The sequence below is a fragment of the Notothenia rossii genome, assembly GCF_949606895.1.
Source record: "Notothenia rossii genome assembly, chromosome: 6".
Classification (NCBI taxonomy): Eukaryota; Metazoa; Chordata; class Actinopteri; order Perciformes; family Nototheniidae; genus Notothenia; species Notothenia rossii.
In genome coordinates, this window is record NC_136909.1 from 64,929,666 (window position 1) to 64,949,778 (window position 20,113).

The 20,113-nt window shown below is 41.3% G+C and overlaps 1 protein-coding gene across 3 annotated transcripts in view; it reads right to left on the bottom strand.

Annotated features, from left to right (window-relative positions):
• Positions 1 to 1,202: 1,202 nt before the first annotated feature.
• The window catches only part of xpo1b (exportin 1 b), a 43,691-nt gene continuing 24,780 nt past the window's right edge, over positions 1,203 to 20,113 (bottom strand). For all 3 annotated transcript variants that reach the window (XM_079691028.1, XM_079691027.1, XM_079691029.1), the window contains 12 exons: positions 19,637 to 19,818; positions 18,569 to 18,725; positions 18,288 to 18,451; positions 17,398 to 17,532; positions 17,108 to 17,291; positions 13,018 to 13,124; positions 12,457 to 12,651; positions 7,851 to 8,019; positions 7,353 to 7,487; positions 6,248 to 6,404; positions 5,958 to 6,054; positions 1,203 to 2,611 (listed from right to left, as the gene is read on the bottom strand). In XM_079691028.1, the coding sequence (XP_079547154.1) occupies positions 2,465 to 2,611; positions 5,958 to 6,054; positions 6,248 to 6,404; positions 7,353 to 7,487; positions 7,851 to 8,019; positions 12,457 to 12,651; positions 13,018 to 13,124; positions 17,108 to 17,291; positions 17,398 to 17,532; positions 18,288 to 18,451; positions 18,569 to 18,725; positions 19,637 to 19,818 (1,829 nt within the window). In that variant the 3' untranslated portion in view covers positions 1,203 to 2,464. The remainder of the gene's footprint in view (positions 2,612 to 5,957; positions 6,055 to 6,247; positions 6,405 to 7,352; positions 7,488 to 7,850; positions 8,020 to 12,456; positions 12,652 to 13,017; positions 13,125 to 17,107; positions 17,292 to 17,397; positions 17,533 to 18,287; positions 18,452 to 18,568; positions 18,726 to 19,636; positions 19,819 to 20,113) is intronic.

Genomic DNA, 20,113 nt, shown 5'->3' on the forward strand with positions numbered 1-20,113 from the left:
AGCCATTTTTGCAGGGAGGCGTGTGGCGTAGTGGGTTAGTGCGTTGGTTCAAACCCCACTGCAGTCAGCATGTCATTGTGTCCCTGGTTAAGACACTTCACCCCAAATTGCTCCTGCGGGGGTTGTCCACAGTATTGAGTATGAAAGTTGCTTTGTATAAAAGCGTCTAACAAGTAACATAATATCAGAATGGTTCCCAGAGGTGAAGGCAGTTACAGTAAAGTTCTCAATACGACAACATATTATAGGAGCCAGGCAGGAGTTAAATATGTATTTGCTGAAAGCTTGACCTTATTCTTAAAATGCTTTATCAAAACAATACTCTTCCATTCTCAAGATGTTTTGTATGTATTGCACAACTACACTGTAGCTGCGTCTGACAGATGAAGCCTGAACCTCCTGAACCCACTACACAGTAACGTGTACACTGAGATGGAATGAGAGTCCAGCTTCCTCTCTGTCAGTCGGGGGTTTTAGCTTTCAGAGGCAGAGCATCATCATAACCTGTAATGCAATAGCAGCATGTTAACAGGGATTAGTGACGGACTCCGCTTACACAGAGCCACCCGGGGGCCAAATATGTCTGAGCGGAAATGACCCGATGCCTCAGGAGTACATCCATCATCATTAACCACCTTTCCTTTTATGATTTATGGGATGGTCTCAGCCGTGCAGGTGTGAGTCTGGATCAAGAAGTGTCAGTGCTGTTCATGGAGGGGCTTTCATTTACTCTCAACTAGAACTTCATGCTCAGTATGTGTGGGTAATTCTATCTCTACTATCTCAGGATGAAAATTCCACATTTTCAAAACTTAATGAGGCCCTATTGTGCTTTTGGGGTTTTCTCTTTCCTGTATTGTTATGTAGGTTTTTGTGCATGTAAATGGTCTGCACAGCTTAAAACCCCAAAGTTCTCTCCTTTCTGAAACGCCTCCATTGGACTCCTTTGTTTACTTGTAACATAATTACATCACTACGTAACACTCACGGTTCCATCGGGTGAAAAGAGGTGCTGCAGCACAGGCAGTATGAGACAAATAAAGAGCTTTTTGTAAATATGTAGAGCCACAGAATACAAATATGAAACCCCAAAATGAGCAGAGTTCTAATATCCAGTTCAAAAGTCTTAAAATTGCTTTCGTTTTCAATTTAGTATTGAAAAGTAATCTCTGTGGAATTAACGAATGAGAGCAAAGGCGGGGTTATAAAATTCTCAACTTTAATCAGTTCAAAAAGTTCACAACAAATGTAACACCTTGAGAAGGGAAATTTGCCAGAGATTGGGTACTTATTTGGATTTATACATTCTTTTCCTAATTAACTCGTTGGCAGTTCATTCGCCCTCAGGACAAAAAAGCCTTTTGTTTTTTATCTTGAACTCAAAACAGGTACAACTGATAAATGCAAAAATACAAAAATTAAATGTAAACCCAGTTTATTTTTTCATTTTGCTCTAAAGTGTAGTGTCTTGAAGCACTACTGCATGGTAAACAATCTAAATTAGTACAATTCAAAATCTCAAAAGCCATCTGAGTTAAACAGGAGTTGTTATAAAGATGCAACCAACTAAGAACCCATAAATACCTCCGCACTTCCTTAAAACATCCCATAATGAAGCAACAATCCTCTTAGAGGAAAACAAAACGCTGATGTCGACTAGGCGACAGCACACACGCGCACACACCCACAACAAAAAAAATGAAAATGTTCCCATGGTATTAAAGATGCTATACAATTGGGATGATATGCACATATTCGGTTTGCTTTCCCTAAAAAACCTCCTCCCTCCCAAACACTTTCTCTTTTAGGTGAAGCACACCTGGAGAGCAACAGATGCCGACACATGGAGCCGCACCTCTCCGCCTTCATTCATTATCCGTTCACATTCTCCCACAACGCCGTGGGGCACCAAACAAGCGGTGCAAGGGCCTCCACTTCCTGTCTGTCACATCACAGGTCTAGAAGCCGACTTGACGCGTATGCCGTTTTTAACGAAAAACCCTGCTTGGACTGTATATATAATGTATTTATATATAAACAAATATATGGGGAAAAGGGGGGGGGGGGGGGGGGAAGAGAACATGGGAGGTGAAGGGAACAAAAACAAAAAGGTTAAGGTTTCTAACGGTTACAACAGGTCTTGGGATGGGCCAGAGACCGACGGAACAGAAGCGCAGATTAACAATTCCGGAAAGATATTACACAAAAAGTCTCCATAGAAAACGCTGATTATGTAAAAAGGGCCACAGGGTGACGCGGTAATCATTTACATATTGTTGGCATTGTTTTGGTCAACAAACATCCGATGAGGCGGTACTCCGCAGAGGGGAGGGGGAGGGGGGGGGGTGGGTGGGGCGCCCGCCACGCTCAAGTGCCTCTCTTGGGTTTTGTTGTGTTTGCTGTGGTGAGGGTTTGTTTGTTTGTTTGTTGTTGGGAGTACTGTACAGTCCTGTGGAGCCGGCATTCAGTCGCACATCTCCTCGGGGATCTCGTGAGGGTTCAGGATGCCCGGCACCGACATCTGGATCTTGTGCTTCTCCTCCTGGGCCTGCCGCAGCGACGCCTCCCTCTCCTCCAGGAACAGGTCCGTGGTGTCCTCGCCCGCAAACTCCTGCAGCGGAGAGAAGAGAGAGAGACAGGAAGTGGTTAGCGCTCTAAAGACAGATTACACGTCCAAAGATCCATTTGTTATACCCACTCATCCTAGTGCAAAACACCTGCAACATATTCCCTTTAGCCATTCTTTTGACGATTAAGTGCAGTGATGCAAACTTGTCACCTTTCGGCGAAATTCGCCGTTTTGAATCCAAAATAGGTCGTTTGTGTGATTCATGTAGATCTGCAATAAAAATATTATCGGGGTATGGGGGGGGTCTGGGACCCGGAGTAATCTGCGGCCGTGAGCTGCTATGTGCCATCATGACACGCATGGTGTTTATACATTATAATGAAGTACGAGCTGTGTGCTCGAGTCTTCCTGCCTGTCGGCTCTGCTCATGGATGTATAATAAGGCTCTGCTGCTCCGAGATGATGGTCTAGCTTCAGAAGCTACATTACCTACGGGTGCGTTCGTTAATATTAACTGCGCGTCCGGAGTCACTGTGGCACAGACTGGACCGCTGGTGAACAGCTGTTAGAACGGGCCGTTCAGGTGTTCAGAGCAGAGCTCCCTGTCGGAGCGGCAGAGCGTGATGTGAACTGAAAAGTTTTTCTGTGGCAATATTATTTAAGGAATCGTTGAGCTAGCTAGCTAGCTAGCATACATTGTCACTATCTGCTAACGTTAGCTTTAGCCTTCTATTTCTAATAGTTTTTTTCATAGGCTATAAACAGAGGTGGTATAAGTATATATATATATATATTGTACTTGAGTAAAAGTAGAAGCACTCAGATATTTTACTAAAATAAAAGTAGAAGTACTCAGATCATGTACTAGAATAAAAGTAGAAGTACTCAGATCTTGGTCTTGAGTAAAAGTACTCAGATCTTGTACTTGAGTAAAAGTAGAAGTACCAGAGTGTAGGAATACTGTTAAAGTAAAAGTCCTGCATTCAACATTTTCCTCAAGTAAAAGTAGAAAAGTATTATTATCAAAATATAGTGAAAGTAGCGACAGTAAAAGTAGTCATTGTGCCGATTGGTCCATTTCAGAATAATAGATATGATATGTTTTATAATGATTGATCATGAAAGTGTTCTCAAAGCTGCTAAAGGTGCAGCTAGTTTGAATGACTTTGTATACTGCAGGGGAGCTTGTGGATTTACTCCAGGTGGAACTAAAGTCTGATTTAACACTTGATTATATTTCACATCATTCATCCACATCTGTAAAGTAACTAAAGGTATTAAATACATGTAGGGGAGTAGAAGTACACCATGTACCTCTGAACTGTAGTGGAGTAGAAGAACAAAGTAGCAAAACATTGAAATACTTAAATAAAGTACAAGTATCTCAAAATTGTGCCCAATTATAGTACTTGTTGAGTTTATGAACTTAGTCTTTCTATCTTTATAGCCACATGGTGTAAAGTAACTAAGCCTTGCACAGAGGCATGAAAATACATTTTCAAAATGCTCAACAGTGCTGCCAAAATTATAAACTGACTGCTACACAATTAAAATAAATGCTTTTATATATTTCTATTAGATGTGACTCTTTGGCGTTTCTGTTATTATTAACACTGCTGCTTTAGTTGTTCTGACTGCTAAAATCCTCTGTCATTCCTCATTTTAAAGCCGATATTCCGTGGGGTGGAGGAGCCGGGGGCTCGGATCCTTGTCACCTTTTTCATACCTGATGAGTTTGCATCCCTGTTAAGTGAGAAGTCAGTCTAATACATGTCAGAACTCCCAGAGGCCAATGAATGCATTTATTGTTGTTTTTATTAGATGTTATTCAAATAGTTTGCCATAAGTATTGACTTCATATTTGTTGTATATTCTTCTGGTTTTGTAGGTTAAGGTTGAGAGTAGAATCTTCCTGCACTGTAAAGTATTTGTAATTGTTTGTGTATTTTATTTATTATTTATAATAATAATGTTTTATTATTGGCTAATTCTAAATCAATTAAACCATTATTTGAGTCCTTATCCAGACTGAATCTTAAAAGATCTGTTCTCCTGGAAAATAGCCATCAACTCAGGAGACACTGACCGCTCTCCTGTACCCATCGTACGCACTTTTTATTCCAACATGTTATTTCTGGAAACATCCGCTAAGCAGCTAAATATGAGATCCTGAGCTGCAGTCTGTGCACTTCATGTTACCTCAGAAGAAAATGTACACATGGGTAGACCATTAGAATATGAATCGTTCGATACGGGGTATAACCACTGGCTTTCTGTATGTAGTGATTCTCCCAATAGAGGAGCAGGCTGCATGATGTCTTTTTTAACAATGAGACAGATGAACAGAAACAAATATTTTTCTATGTATCGTAATTTTCGGACTATAAGGTGCACCTGAATATAAGCCGCAGCAGCTAAATTGAATGATGTGTACATATATAAGCCGCACTGGACTATAAGCCGCAGGTGTTTTAATGTTTAATTACCATAAGGGTTCGTGCACAGAGGGGATTGTCGGGAAAGAGATGGCTGTTTGAGGAAGCTCCCATTTATTAACATTTCAACAAACAAGTTGCATATTTGCATAACGTATTCAAGTGTTACCATTTAGTGCAATAGTAGCTACAGAACATGTACTGTGCTGTGTAAACTGTACTGTATCACATAGCGTTTCAGACACACAAACTTTTCAACTTTCAAACTTAAACGGTGCGCTCCCAGCGCACGTACCGGCAGTGATCTCCAGCAGTGGTTTTCAACCAGTGGTACGGGGACAAACTGTCTCGCTCTCATAATGTCTGTCTGTCTTGCTCTCGTTCTGTCTCTCGTACCACTCTCGGTTCCACTTTTACTTTTGCGCGCTACCTGTCTCACTCTTTTCCGGCCTCCAGCTTTTCCTGCTGGAGCCCGCCGCTTAAAGGTGGGGGGCGCGGACCGGCCATAAAGCCCATAGAGTTAAAGGTGGTGGACTGTAACCTGTAAAATCCATAGATTTAGGAGGTCCCCTAGTGGCCGTTAGCTGTAAAAATCCATAGATTAGCCGCACCGTTATATAAGCCGCAGGGTCGAAAAATGGGGAAAAAGGCGCGGCTTATAGTCCGAAAATTACGGTATATTGGACTAAATAAATATTCCTTAATAAGGTGATCTTGGTATAACTGGTGTTTAGTTTTATTTTGATATACATACGTTATTTTTAGTGTTTGTTGAATTGAAGTGTCAAATCTTAAAATGATTGTAAACCCTTGTCAAGCAAACTGTCAAACAGCAAACAATGTTTATAAACTTTTTGATGTAAAAAAGGATGTGAGAAAACATGAAATAAATTAAAGAATATAAAACCAAAACAAGATCTGGTTGCTCTATCCCAATCCTTTGACATCCTCACCTTGATCTGCACGAGGAAGTCCCTGAGGTGCTCCTTGAAGGCGGGGATATCCTGGTTCAGGCTGAACAGCCCCGTCACAAACACCTTCACCTGCGCACTAACAAACAAACAAACACACAGGGAGGTTAGCTAGCGTGCATTTTCCTGCAGCAGAGAGAGTGTGAGTGTGAGTGTGAGTGTGAGTGTGAGTGTGAGTGTGTGTGTGTGTGTGTGTGTGTGTGTGTGTGTGTGTGTGTGTGTGTGTGTGTGTGTGTGTGTGTGTGTGTGTGTGTGTGTGTGTGTGTACTCACTCCTGTAGGTGGGGGAAGGCGGTCTTCAGCAGGTTGGCCACGTACTCCTGGATGAAGCCCTGGTTGTTGGGGCTGCTGGGGTTCAGCACCGTGGTGATCTTCCCCTCCTCCACCAGGTTGAACATGTAGGCCAGGATGGAGGCGTGCATGGTGAGGCCTGCAGGACACACACCGACATACAGCCTTTACTAAAGGAGCTTACATTATTCATCTCTATAAGCCGTTCATATCCCAATGTTCTCCTCAGATGAAGAGTGTGAACCAGCGTTTACGTTCCGACGTCAGCGCTGCACAATTCTTTGAATCATAATCGGAAAAGCAATATTCAAATAGCAGGAGCCACAATATTTGTTTCAGTCAAAATAAAAAGGCAAAGTGTCAATATTATTTTGAATTAAGTCTTTTGGTGCTGAAGACACGTCTTCAAATTATAAATAATATTTCCTCGATTCGTACGGAAATAAAACAATACTCTGATAACTTTGGTATATTTCAATGATAACGAGAAGAATGATTGCAAGTTGTTTTTTCCAAACAGTTTAGGCTAGTTCACGTGTCGGAGAAATCCTGCACAAATATTATCTGTGTTTATTATTGAGCTTGAAAAGAACTGATAGGAAGCCCATATCAAAATGACATTGTCAGGTCATCATGTAGATTAAACTTTGATTTAAAAGAGAGCTTTAAATAGACTCATGCATAGTGCAAACTATTTTATAAATATTAATAATGCAAGCCAACGTCGGAACTCTAACAACAACAAATAAATCCCCTCAGCTTCAGGCCTACATATACTCATAAAATAAAAAACTGAAAAAAACTATTTGTGAACAAACCAAAACTGCATGTGCATGTGTGGCTCATAACATTTTAATTAAGTTGTGCTGCCGGTTTGAAATCCAGAACTGTTTTGATTCTGTTCTGCTGAGACTTGCACTGTGGCATCATTTAGCGTGGCTGCTGCTGACCCCTGTATTCAGCCTAATTGTATTACACTCCAAAATGTGCTTAGGGGGAATTATTTTTATTATGACCAGAGAGATTTCATTTTCTCAGACTTTAACTGATTTTTCCAGTCAAAATTCGATAAACAGGGACAACTCACCGGCGGTGTGTGACGTGTCGGTGACCACCGAGAAGATGTGCTGCAGGATGTCACAGAAGTACGTCTGGTAGAAGCTCTGCGCGGCCGCCTCCTCCTGGGCCACGTTCTGCAGCAGCGTGTACAGGATCTGCAGACCTGGAGGAGAGGAGACACTTCAGCTTCCTGCAGTTCAAACTTTCTCACAGAAACATTCTTACTGTAGATTCCTGCAGGCCAGGAGCAGGACCTGACATCGCAGAGACAGCGTCTCCACGGTGTCACAGCATTCAGTATTCATGCTCCAGACATCGTTTCTCAATAAGAACATTAATATATGTGTGTCTGTGTGTGTGTGTGTGTGTGTGTGTGTGTGTGTGTGTGTGTGTGTGTGTGTGTGTGTGTGTGTGTGTGTGTGTGTGTGTGTGTGTGTGTGTGTGTGTGTGTGTGTGTGTGTGTGTGTGTGTGTGTGTGTGTGTGTGTGTGTGTGTGTGTGTGTGTGTGTGTGTGTTAGAGCCTTACCAGTGTCAGCCACGTTCCTCATGGTGTGTTTGAAGGCCCAGATGATGGAGTCCAGCACCAGCTTGAACTGTGCGGGTGGGATGGCGAGGAATGCAGGGAAGCAGTGAGAGTTCACCGCTTGGAGTAAGTAGAAGAAGTGAGTCCTGTGCTCCGGGAACTCCTCAAAGTTCTGCGTGGAATACACAATACACATGTTTTAGTACTTCAATATAACAACAGTTTGTCTGGTTTTGCATTACTTAAATTAAGGGCTGTGGTTAATATCATATATTGAAATCGTGAAATTAAGATATTGTTTTCCACTTCATTTAGAAAACAATAGGCGCCCCTAAATAAACTAAACTAAATTAATCTGCAGCCGCAACATTTAGAAATGTTTTTCAGAGGCACCAAGCGGCATCACAGCTCCACTTGTTTGAAGCCCAAACATGGAAACCGCCCCTGGTGGCCGGACATTAGTTTTGGAAGTGCTTGATTTAAAAAGGTCCCATGTCATGGCCATTTCTATTGATCGTAATTCCATTGTTGAGGTCTACTAGAATAGATTTATATTGTTCAATGTTCCAAACTCACATTGGTTTCTCATACAGCATCTCTGTATAGTATGTGTATTCACTCTCTGTCTTACACGGCTTGTTGGAGCTCCCGATGAGCCCTGTGTGCTCTGATTGGTCAGCTCGCCCACTCTGTTCTGATGAGTCCACCACCGTTACAGCGGAACATCAGTGAGTATGTGTTAGAATGGCGTTAGCAACCAGAACATGACACCAGTAATGACAAACAGATGAGAATGCTGCGTGGGGTTTGGGTGCCGTGTTAGCGGGACGTTGCGAAGCTCGCTGCTGCGAAGAGCGGACAGTGTGAGCTTGCTTACTGGTGTGGTTTCCTGGTTGCTGCGTGGGGTCTGTGAGACAGCGAGACACAGCGAAACTCAGCCCGAAACCAGCCTGAGCACTCACACACACCCGCAGCCTGGATGTGAGTCTCGCCGCGTCCCGCCGTCTCAGGCTGAGTAAACCGCGGACGTAACGTAATAGCGGATTGGTCCATTTGGCTATGGTTACGTCACCATACCCAGGAAGAAACAAATGGAAAATGAAAAATCTCCAACGAGGCGTTCTGGGGCAGCACAGACAGTTATTTTCTGTGTTGGAGTTTTACTCGCTACAGGGTGTACTTTGAGGGTTTGTGACCGTTTACATGCAGAAAAAGCTACATAACACACAAGGGGACGGGTAATAACCGGAAAAGCATGACATGGGACCTTTAAATTGCAGTTATCTATGAGGGAATACCGCAGTCCATCATGTTCATTTGTAGTAGGAAGACAACATAAATAATATTTCATTAATTGTGCAGCCCCACTAAGCGTAATAAGAAACAGGTTTTAGATCCTGCTGCGTAAAGCGAGAGCAGCCTACTACTCTTCATTAATAGATGAGAATAAGAATAATGCAAGATTTCTTTTCAGCACTGTAGCCAGGCTGACAGAGAGCCACAGCTCGATTGAGCCTTCTATTCCCATAGCACTCAGTAGTAATGATTTTATGTGCTTCTTTAACGATAAAATTGTTATTCTTAGAAACAAAATTAATGACGTCTTGGCTTTGACCAGTATAGTGTTATCAACAGCTCCCGGAAACATAAGTTCTAATATTACACTAGATAGTAAACTAGAGTGCTTTTCAGCCATAAACCTTGAACAATTAAATTCAATGATTCTCTCTTCTAAACCATCAACGTGTATCTTAGACCCGATTCCAACTAAGCTGTTAAAATAAGTTTTTCCATTAATTAGCACTTCTTTATTAAATATTATGAATATGTCTTTATTATCAGGCTATGTTCCACAATCACTCCAAGTAGCAGTGATAAAACCGCTTCTTAAAAAGCACAACCTCGATCCAGAGGTTTTAGCCAACTATAGACCTATTTCTAATCTTCCGTTCCTCTCAAAAATTCTTGAGAAAGCAGTCGCAAAACAGCTGTGTGATTACTTAAAAAAACTATGATTTATTTGAAGATTTTCAGTCTGGCTTTAGAACACATCATAGCACAGAGACAGCTCTGGTTAAAGTCACAAATGACATTCTAATAGCCTCAGACAAGGGACTTGTCTCTATTCTTGTTTTGCTCGATCTCAGTGCTGCATTTGATACTATCAACCATGATATCCTATTGCAAAGACTAGAGCACTTCGTTGGCATACAGGGAACTGCTTTAGGCTGGTTTAGGTCCTATCTATTTGAACGCTCTCAGTTTGTACGTGTCAACGATGAATCTTCCACGCAAACCAAAGTTAGCCATGGAGTGCCACAGGGCTCAGTGCTCGGACCTATTTTGTTCACATTATATATGCTTCCGTTAGGCAATATTATAAGGAATCATTCTGTGAACTTTCATTGTTATGCGGATGATACTCAACTATATTTATCAATCAAGCCTGATGAAATTAATCATCTAAATAAAATTCAAGACTGCTTCAAGGACTTAAAAACGTGGATGACCTTACATTTTTTGATGTTAAACACGACCAAAAACTGAAGTTATTTTACTTTGGCCCAAAGAATCTACGAAACAAATTATCTAAAGATATACTAACTATGGATGGCATTAATTTGGCCTCCAGTGAGACTGTAAGGAATCTTGGTGTTATATTTGATCAGGATTTATCCTTTAACGCCCACATAAAATCAATTTCAAGGACCGCCTACTTCCATCTACGTAACACTGCAAAAATCAGGCATATCTTGCCTCAAAACGATGCAGAGAAACTAGTCCATGCATTTGTTACTTCAAGGCTGGATTATTGTAACTCTTTATTATCAGGGTGTACCAAGAAGTCAGTCAAGTCGCTTCAGCTGATTCAAAATGCTGCAGCTCGTGTACTAACCAGAGTTAGCAAAAGGGACCACATTACTCGTGTTCTGGCTGCCTTACACTGGCTCCCTATAGAACGCGGGATAGAATTTAAAATTCTTCTTCTCGCCTACAAAGCCCTTAATGGGCAGGCGCCATCTTACCTTAAAGAACTCATTATACCCTACTTTCCTACTAGGACATTGCGTTCCAAGAATGCAGGGTTGTTGGTTGTTCCTAGAGTCTCTAAAAGTACAATGGGAGCCAGAGCCTTTTCTTATCAAGCTCCACTTTTGTGGAATCAGCTTCCAGTTTGTGTTTGGACGGCAGACACCCTATCCGTTTTTAAGAGTGCGCTTAAACCTTCCTTTTTGATAAAGCTTATAGTTAGGGCTGATTAGATTCAGCCCCTAGTTTTGCTGATATATGCTTAGTTTGTCGGGGGACATCTTACTTCTTCCTTCTCTCTGTCTGTCTATACCTGTGGACTCTCATGTTCCTATTAACCCAGCTTCCCCAAATTTCTTTCTTTTTGGTGTCTATATACGCCGGGATCTGGAGTCATGGATGATCCTGCGGTCCTGTGTCATGGATCGCGATTCCTGGATCTTGAGTCGTGGCTGTGGTCCTGGATGATAAGTCCTGGATGGATATCCTCGTTGATTCATCTTCCTATTATACACACATACATTTCCAAACATTTGTTCTACCTATGTTGCAAATGTATTATCTTTTCAATTTACACACGGGATCTATTGCACGTCTGTTGGTCCTGGGAGAGGTATCCTTCCTCTGTTGCTCTCCCTGAGGTTTCTCCCATTTTTCCCTTTAAACTGTGGGTTTTCTCCGGAAGTTTTTCCTTGTACGATGTGAGGGTCTAAGGACAGAGGGTGTCGTATTGTCATACTGATATTCTGTACAAACTGTGAAGTCCACTGAGACAAATGTAACATTTGTGATATTGGGCTATATAAATAAACATTGATTGATTGATTGAGATCCATGCGACAGGTCCAAAGCATATCTTCCCCCCCCCAGGCTCCCCTAGTGGATTAACCCAGCCCTGCCACGGTTGTTTTTCTAGGAAACGTTCAGGCGCTCTGCAGGCTCAGACTAGTTTTCCTCGTTGTTTCTTCAAGATGAAACCAGCGAGTAGTTGAGAAATTTGCATGACTAACATTTTCAAGCTGCACCCGCTTTTTTTTTTCCATAAGCAGTTCATACAAGTTTCACACAAACATCACTGAACATCTCCACACCCACGAGAGGAGTGGCTGCAGATGAACACTCCGACCAAGAGTACTGCAAATTCCAATAAACTCTCTGTAGGATGGAACATCCCTTTACTTTTAGACTTGTATATATGAAAATATATGTAAAACACTGGGAAAATTGAATATATATTTACAGGAAGTATATGACTATAATCAACCCATCCTGTATACTGCTCATTGAGTTTATAGATATTTAAAATACAGTCTTCTACTGACAGTAGCCCATACAGTCAGAGTGCATTAATATATCAGTCCAATACAGCGCTCTGATTAACAGACTGCAGTGAAGGCCACATGATCTAGATTGCTTATCTATGTGCAAATTAAACTGCTAGATACACTGCTGAAGTGTTTGTTTTCTTGATAACTGCTTTAGATTGTTATTCAAGCAGATTATGGGAAAGAAAAACACAACATTTTTAAATAGCGATAACCACATATCCGACAGTAAACCACTGAGGGGGGGGTCTTACCTTGTTGATCATGTTTAGGGTGCACTCGAAGACGGCATCAAAGATCTGTGGGATCTCACTGGTGATGTGTCCGCCCAGCTTGTTTACAATGGTTGCCATGGTGCTGAGGACCTCGGGCTCCCGGGCAGCGGGGACGTTGCGTTGGTAATCGATGAGGACGGCGTCCAGCAGCGGAGGAACAAAGTTCTCGCCGACCTGCAGAACAACAGGAAGGATCAGCAGGGAGAACAAAAAAGGAGCGCCCACTCCACTCACATTTAAGTGAGACTTTTTAAAGGCTCAGTTCTGACAAGTAAGGTGCAAATATCATTTTTGCATGTCTATTAACTCTGATTCAAGATGAATATGCAGATAAAAGCAGAGCCGAGGGCACAGAGTGTGCCACATAAAATCTTTGTGTTTGATCTAAAAATACCAACTGGATTAGTTCTACTGTCAACCGTTTCATTGATTGCCACAGAGTGTAGTGTCTCCCGAGGACACCGGGGTAAAAACCCAAAATAGGGCTTTTTGTTCCTCAGGATAGATAAACTTCAGGTGATGTGCCTCCACGTCTCTCACCATCTGGGGGTCGTTTGATCGGCTGACCCAGCCTGAGATCAGTTTCAGAGTCTCCCGCTTCACTGTCCTCATGCTCCGGATCAAGGGCTGCTTCGTCACCATCTCACCTGCAACACACACAGGACACACATATTGAATGCACACACACTTTGTCTTATCATTTTGTTGCGAGGAAGTAAGTATAGGTTCTGCAACATTTACAGGCCTGTGCTTCAGATAAATGCTCATTGATTGATCAGTGAAAATGTTTGCGTACCATTGTTTCTTCTGCTATATATAAACTGTAACGACATTGAGGCTATTGTAAAGAATGTTACAAATCTCAAAACTGCTCTAGTTGGCTCTATGGAAAAAACAAATATCACATTTTTGATATCTCCTATTTAATATTGTAGTGTTGACCATTTCGCACAATTGTAACACTGTAAGACTTTTCATGACAAGAACAGTCTGGTAAGTTTAGAAAATTGCCACATGACAGTCTTTAAAATCATGATATCACAAAATATCCAAATATACATCTAGTCTAATTATCACATTATTGATATAACACCCAGCCGTACCCAACGGTAATATTAGACTTACAGTATTTTTGCATCAATTTGGACTTTTCTTGATTTTTTAACTGGTATATAATTCACTGAATGATCTCAAAATAGACAACAGCCCTATCATGAACTTAAGGTATCACATTTGAAAAACTGTTTGTGGATTAATGATGTTTTATGAGGTGTGGGGATCACAATCAAACTACTTGCTTGACTTTCTTTTGGAAAGCCCTCTGCACGGCACTGTACTTCTATAAATGTCATACCCTGTCTTCCTCTGGAAAAAGGTTGATCAAAGACAAGCTGACCTACATGTTAACCTCTAAAATATTTAGTTAAGCATGTCCTGCCCAGATCACCATTTGTATCCCTACTCTGAATAAGCAGCGAATGCAAGTGCAGAAATCCTTGATCATTACCGAGAGACCTCACACTCTTTCATTCAGACACAGAAAGACTCAGAGATTAGTCACCAGAACAGGCGCATGCAAGAAGACAAAAAGCAGACAGGCTAACAAACAAGATGCCAATAATAAATGACAAAATACTAAAATGCTACTGCATGAAAAAATAAAGTAAAAGGGAAAAATAAAACAAATATGTTGCAACTGAAGCACCAATAAAAAAAGCTCAAAATAATAGATTGTGTTCGTGAGTGTGATCTTTCATTTCGATGGTAATGAAAGCATGTGACAAAAAAACTTAGATACACTTAAATACTAACCAAGCACTTACATACTAACTAAGCACTAGTATACTAACTAAGCACTTAGATACTAACTAAGCACTTGTATACTAACTAAGCACTTGTATACTAACTAAGCACTTAGATACTAACTAAGCACTTAGATACTAACTCAGCACTTGTATACTAACTAAGCACTTGTATACTAACTAAGCACTTAGATACTAACTAAGCACTTGTATACTAACTAAGCACTTAGATGCTAACTAAGCACTTAGATACTAACCAAGCACTTAGATACTAACTAAGCACTTGTATACTAACTAAGCACTTGTATACTAACTAAGCACTTGTATACTAACTAAGCACTTGTATACTAACTAAGCACTTAGATACTAACTAAGCACTTGTATACTAACTAAGCACTTAGATGCTAACTAAGCACTTAGATACTAACCAAGCACTTAGATACTAACTAAGCACTTGTATACTAACTAAGCACTTGTATACTAACTAAGCACTTGTATATACTAACTAAGCATTTGTATACTAACTAAGCACTTGTATACTAACTAAACACTTAGATACTAACTAAGCACTTACATACTAACTAAGCACTTACATACTAACTAAGCACTTAGATACTAACTAAGCACTTGTATACTAACTAAGAAATTATATACTAACTAAGCACTTAGATACTAACTAAGCACTTAGATACTAACTAAGCACTTAGATAATAACTAAGCAATTAGATACGAAGCAAGCACTTACATACTAACTAAGCACTTAGATACTAACTAAGCACTTACATACTAACTAAGCACTTATGGCGCGTTTCCACTGCAGCGCGGAGCTCGCTTTAAGCGTGCCGAGCCGTGCGGGGCCCGTTTTTGGTTGCGCTTCCACTTGGCCTAGTTTTGGCCCGGGGCTACTTTTTCACCTTTTTTCTGGCCAGACTAAATCCTGGTTCTATCGAGGCCAACAAACAGGGCTGAGTCGGGATGAGTTTGCTAAACTAGAGAGAGAATCGCTGTCAAGGGGGCTACAACTACAACAAGATGAACATATTTGACAGTGATTTAATTGTAATACACGTTTCAAAATGATGCCGAAGTAAAGACATACTGATACCGGTTAGTAAAAACCATGAATTAATGCTTTGACAAGTCTGCAGACAGACGGCAGGCGAAAAACCTTTTAAAATGCGTGATCTTCTTATTATAGACAGACACATGCATTTCCAAACATTTGGTCTACCGACGGTGTAAAATGTATTATCTCTTCGATTACACACGGCATCTATTGCACGTCTGTCCGTCCTGGGAGAGGGATCCCTCCTTTGTTGCTTTCCCTGAGGTTTTCTCCCATTTTCCCCTTTAAACTGTGGGGGTTTTTCCGGAGGTTTTTCATTGTACGATGTGAGGGTCTAAGGATAGAGGGTGTCGTTTTCTCATACTGATATTCTGCACAAACTGTGCTGTTGTATTTGCTGTAAAGTGTCTTTACTGTAGGGTATTTTTATTATATGTACAGCACTTTGGCTCGACCAAAAATCGTTTAAAAATGTGCTATATAAATAAAACTTGATCTGTTTTGTTGTCTAAAATGGAGATTGGCTAAGCTAACGCAATATAGGCTATATGCTCAGACGCGTCCACAGTCACAACGGCCTATACAGACATAAATAAACCAGCGACTGTATTCGCCATGACACAGACAATCAGTGGTTTGTACTCGTTTAACTTTTGTCTAGTTTCTGAACAGATATGAGGAGCTTTAGTGCAAACAGCTAACGGCTGATTTTGTTTTTTCTGGAGTGCTCACGGCTGCTTATTGAAGATGATGTCACGGCTCCGCCTACACTGCGTTACTATAGTTACCGCGCCAGCTCCTAAACTGTAATGGAAGCGCAGCATTAAAGTGAGCCGGGCCTAATAAGGCCTAACCAAACCGAGCGAGGCCGAGCTAGGCCTGCAGTGGAAATGCGCCATTATATACTAACTAAGCACTTACATACTAACTAAGCACTTATATACTAATAAAGGACTGGCTTATCTAAAGCCAGTTGAGTTGCATGCCTGAACCACAATGAAGGGACACACATTGCAGTGTACAGATCTGTAAACTGGCTTTATAACCCAAACAAAAAGTCCTCCACAAGGGCAAGGCAATACATATGAGGCAATACATTATGAAGCCTCTGCATTCCTTAATAACTGCTGTGCGACCTTAAAGGGGCCCTCTTATTCTCATTTCCATGTTATATCTGTATTTTGTGCCTTTTGTCTCCATGCTTTAATGTTCAAAAAGCTTTTTATTGTTCTCATACTGCCTGTGCTGCAGCACCTCTTTTCACCCTCTGTCTGAAACCAGAGCCCAGTCTGCTCTGATTGGTTAGCTGGCCAGCTCTGTTGTGATTGGTCAACCGCTTAGAGATGTCCCGCCCTTTGCCTATCCCGTACAATGCTGTTGAGCGCTAGCCAATAGAAGTGCGACTGTTCCATAGTCCAGTGGAGGCGTTTGAGGATATATAACACACTACAGGAAAGGGAAAACCCCAAAAAGCATAAAAGGGCCCCTTCACTAAAGCTGCAACCATTAGTGATTGACAGAAAAATAATAACATTTGCCCTGTCTGCTGCCCTGTACGCCAGTTCAAAATTCACCACTGTGTCTCTCTGGCCCAAAATATATCTTTAAAATATGATCCATAGATTAATTGGTAATGAAAATAAAAGTTAGTTTCAGCAAGGCTTATCAGCTATCATGCAACATTGTGGAACAAACACTACGAGATGAATCCACAGGCATGTTGTTAGTCTGCTGTATGATCCCAAACACACATCTCCCTTACCATTTGTCTGAATGGCGGCAGAGATGTTCTCACTGAGGCACTTGTAGACGTTGAGCATGTCTAGGTAGATCCGCCCCAGCTGGATGACGAAGGGGTGTCCCACGGCCTTACAGGCCCGCACGTTGGTCTTCAGGATGCTGCCCAGCTGCTTCACAGTCTCCGGGTCCTTCAGGATGTCCACGTTCTGAGGAGGAGAGATGATTAACACACTCTTCTTCTTTGTCTATCATAGATAAATAGATTGGTTCATTAGTTAAACTTCAGCATGTGGTAGTGCGAGGGTCTCTTACCTTGGTGGCCTGCTGGATGATGCTGTCCCACACCTGGTTTGGAAGCAGCATGTATTTTTCTATCAGGTGCTCCTGAACTGTCTGATCTGTCTGGGCTCCGATCATATAACCTACTGCCTCGTAGAACGTGTGCACCTGGACAGAAACAGGGACAATTGTCAACATTAAAACCTGATTGAACGAATAATAGAATTTATACACAGTATACTCAACTCTGATTGGTCAATAGAGATATTCAGAGGTCAGCTATTTACTGATAGCAGACTGCTACAAGGGATAGCAGACTGTTGCTAACGCTGACGCTTTGAACTTAAGACAGCATCATATCAATCCACAGAAAGACGTTTGGTCAATGTAAGGTCAGTTGTTGCTAAGATAAAAACTGTTTCCTGTCTGATACTCTATCAGAAAATACAATGCAAAACTTTTTTAAGTTTCTATGTAAATAACACTTGACCGCTGAACTGTCCTCAGTAAGGACAAGCAAAAGCTAACAAGATAAAGAATACCAACCCAAAAAGAAAGGAAAGAGGATAAAAGATATAAGGCTGGACGACAGAGAAATGAACAGAAGAAGAAAGACCGGAGAGTAAGCACTAAAAGGTAACGTGGCATGGGAACAGACTTTTTGACTTTCGGTACAGGTCTGGAGAACAAAAGCTTGATCAGTGCTGCGGACATTTTAAGTTATGTTGCCGTTGTTGAAATTCCATATTGTAAGTGAAATCGGTTTATTTACTAAGAGAATTTAGCAGGATAATGTGCATTTAGCCATTCATTAGTAAGACAGGAATCTCTGCTCATCTGTCTGGGTTCTTTTCTCATTAATGATCCCCTCGCTGCAACCCTTACTCAATTTCGAGCAGAACTGTAGAAATAAAAATGCTGACCTGCTGAGGCTGAAGGTCGCAGATGATGGTGTTGATGTTGTTGAGGATCTCGTCGATGAAGGGCATCACCTCTCCCACCTGCACCTGGATAAAGTGGCGCCGGCACTTCTGGGCGATTTTAATGAACGTGTCACAGGCCATGTCCTGAACTCCGTCATGGGTCTCTGAAGGAGAAAGAGCATGAAGGGGGATATAATGTTGCATTTAAATTACCTAATTTAAAACTGTGGTATTCATAGAACCACGTTTTAAAACCAATGTATGTTTCCCAAATCTCTCACCATGCATGAACTCAAAGAGTTTGTTGACGACGGTTTTGAGGAACTTCCAGTGTGCTCTGAGGAAGCGAGGATACTGGCCGACGATGTACATGATGTTGGAGGCGATGATGGCCTTGTTGTCCTTCCCTCTCTTCTGCTCGCAAAGACCCAGGAGATCCTGAAACGAAGACACAGTCAATGTTCAGTGTTCTACACAATGGTGTGAACAATTCTTTAACATCAGAGTGACCACATGACCAGAGCAGAAAAGGAAAAACTGCAATGATATATCTTTTTTTTTTTAAACAGCTTTAAATGTTGATTTTGTATTTTAATCGTAGTTGTGAGCATTTTTTAAGTCAGTTTTGACTAATTTACATTATTATTACCTAAACCTTTCTGAACACACTCAGTGATTGTTTATGTTTTCATTTTATTATATAGTTTTTTCTGTTCACAAGACATATTTAGCTTTTCTGTTTCTTGGTTGAGGGATCCCTCCCCTGCATAACTACAGGGTTTCCTTAAGGAGTTTTGTCTTGTCTAAATTCTAAGGACGACGGTGTAATTGGTGATATTGACCTATATAAACTAGGGATGGGAACGATTAATCGAATATTTGAAATTATTCAGGTATTCGAATATGAGAAATTATTTTTTTTTGTTTTTTGGGAGGGGTGCTTAAGTTGATTACATATTATCAAATGGAATAATTCAATGTACACGACAGTGTCATAGCTAAATGTGTTAGGTCTAAAGGTGTGTTTTGCTCCGCTCACCGGTCCCTCACAGCGGGCAGAGCTGCAGGTGCTGATCTCTCTCTCTCGCGTCCGGTTATACTTCACTCGCGTTTATGTCCAAATCCATCAGATCTAGTTCTATCTAATGATATGGCTGCTGCCCCTCCCTACACGCAGATCACGCAGACTCAAACCTCATCTTTTTTTTAGGATATGTACATTTCGGTGAATTGGTTAGCCGTTTTTTGGGGGTCGAATATTCGAATACACATTTGCTTTCAAATTCCCAGCCCTAATATAAACACACTTATAGTTGTTAAAGTTGTGGTAGGTTGAGGTTTCTGTGTACCTTGATGACGGTGACCAGGAACCTCTTCTCGTCCTCCTCGTGCATGGCCCCGCTGATGGAGCCGATGGCCCAGCACAGCGTGTTGAGGTTCTTCCAGGACCACTCGGTGCCGTTCACCTGGTTGTGCAGCTTCTCTGTCATGATACGCTCTGTGTCTGCATAGTCCAGATGAGTGAGGTACACTGCAGGATGGCAGAGGACAAAATATTAGTATTATCACTGTGTGAATGAACTTAAAGCCACAAGCACATCTCTCTGCAGCTAAAACAATGTTTGAACCTGAAAAAAAAGGTTTGAACAGAAACCGTCGAATGCCGAGTGAAACTTATCAATATATGTCTCTGTGTTGCATGGTATACAGATACTATAAATATGTTCTCACATCATCCATTGCCTTGCATTGACATTGCCAAAATATGTATTTTTCTTCTTCTTCTTCTTCTTCTTAAAAAAAAATGTTGTGAATGTACTTTCAAA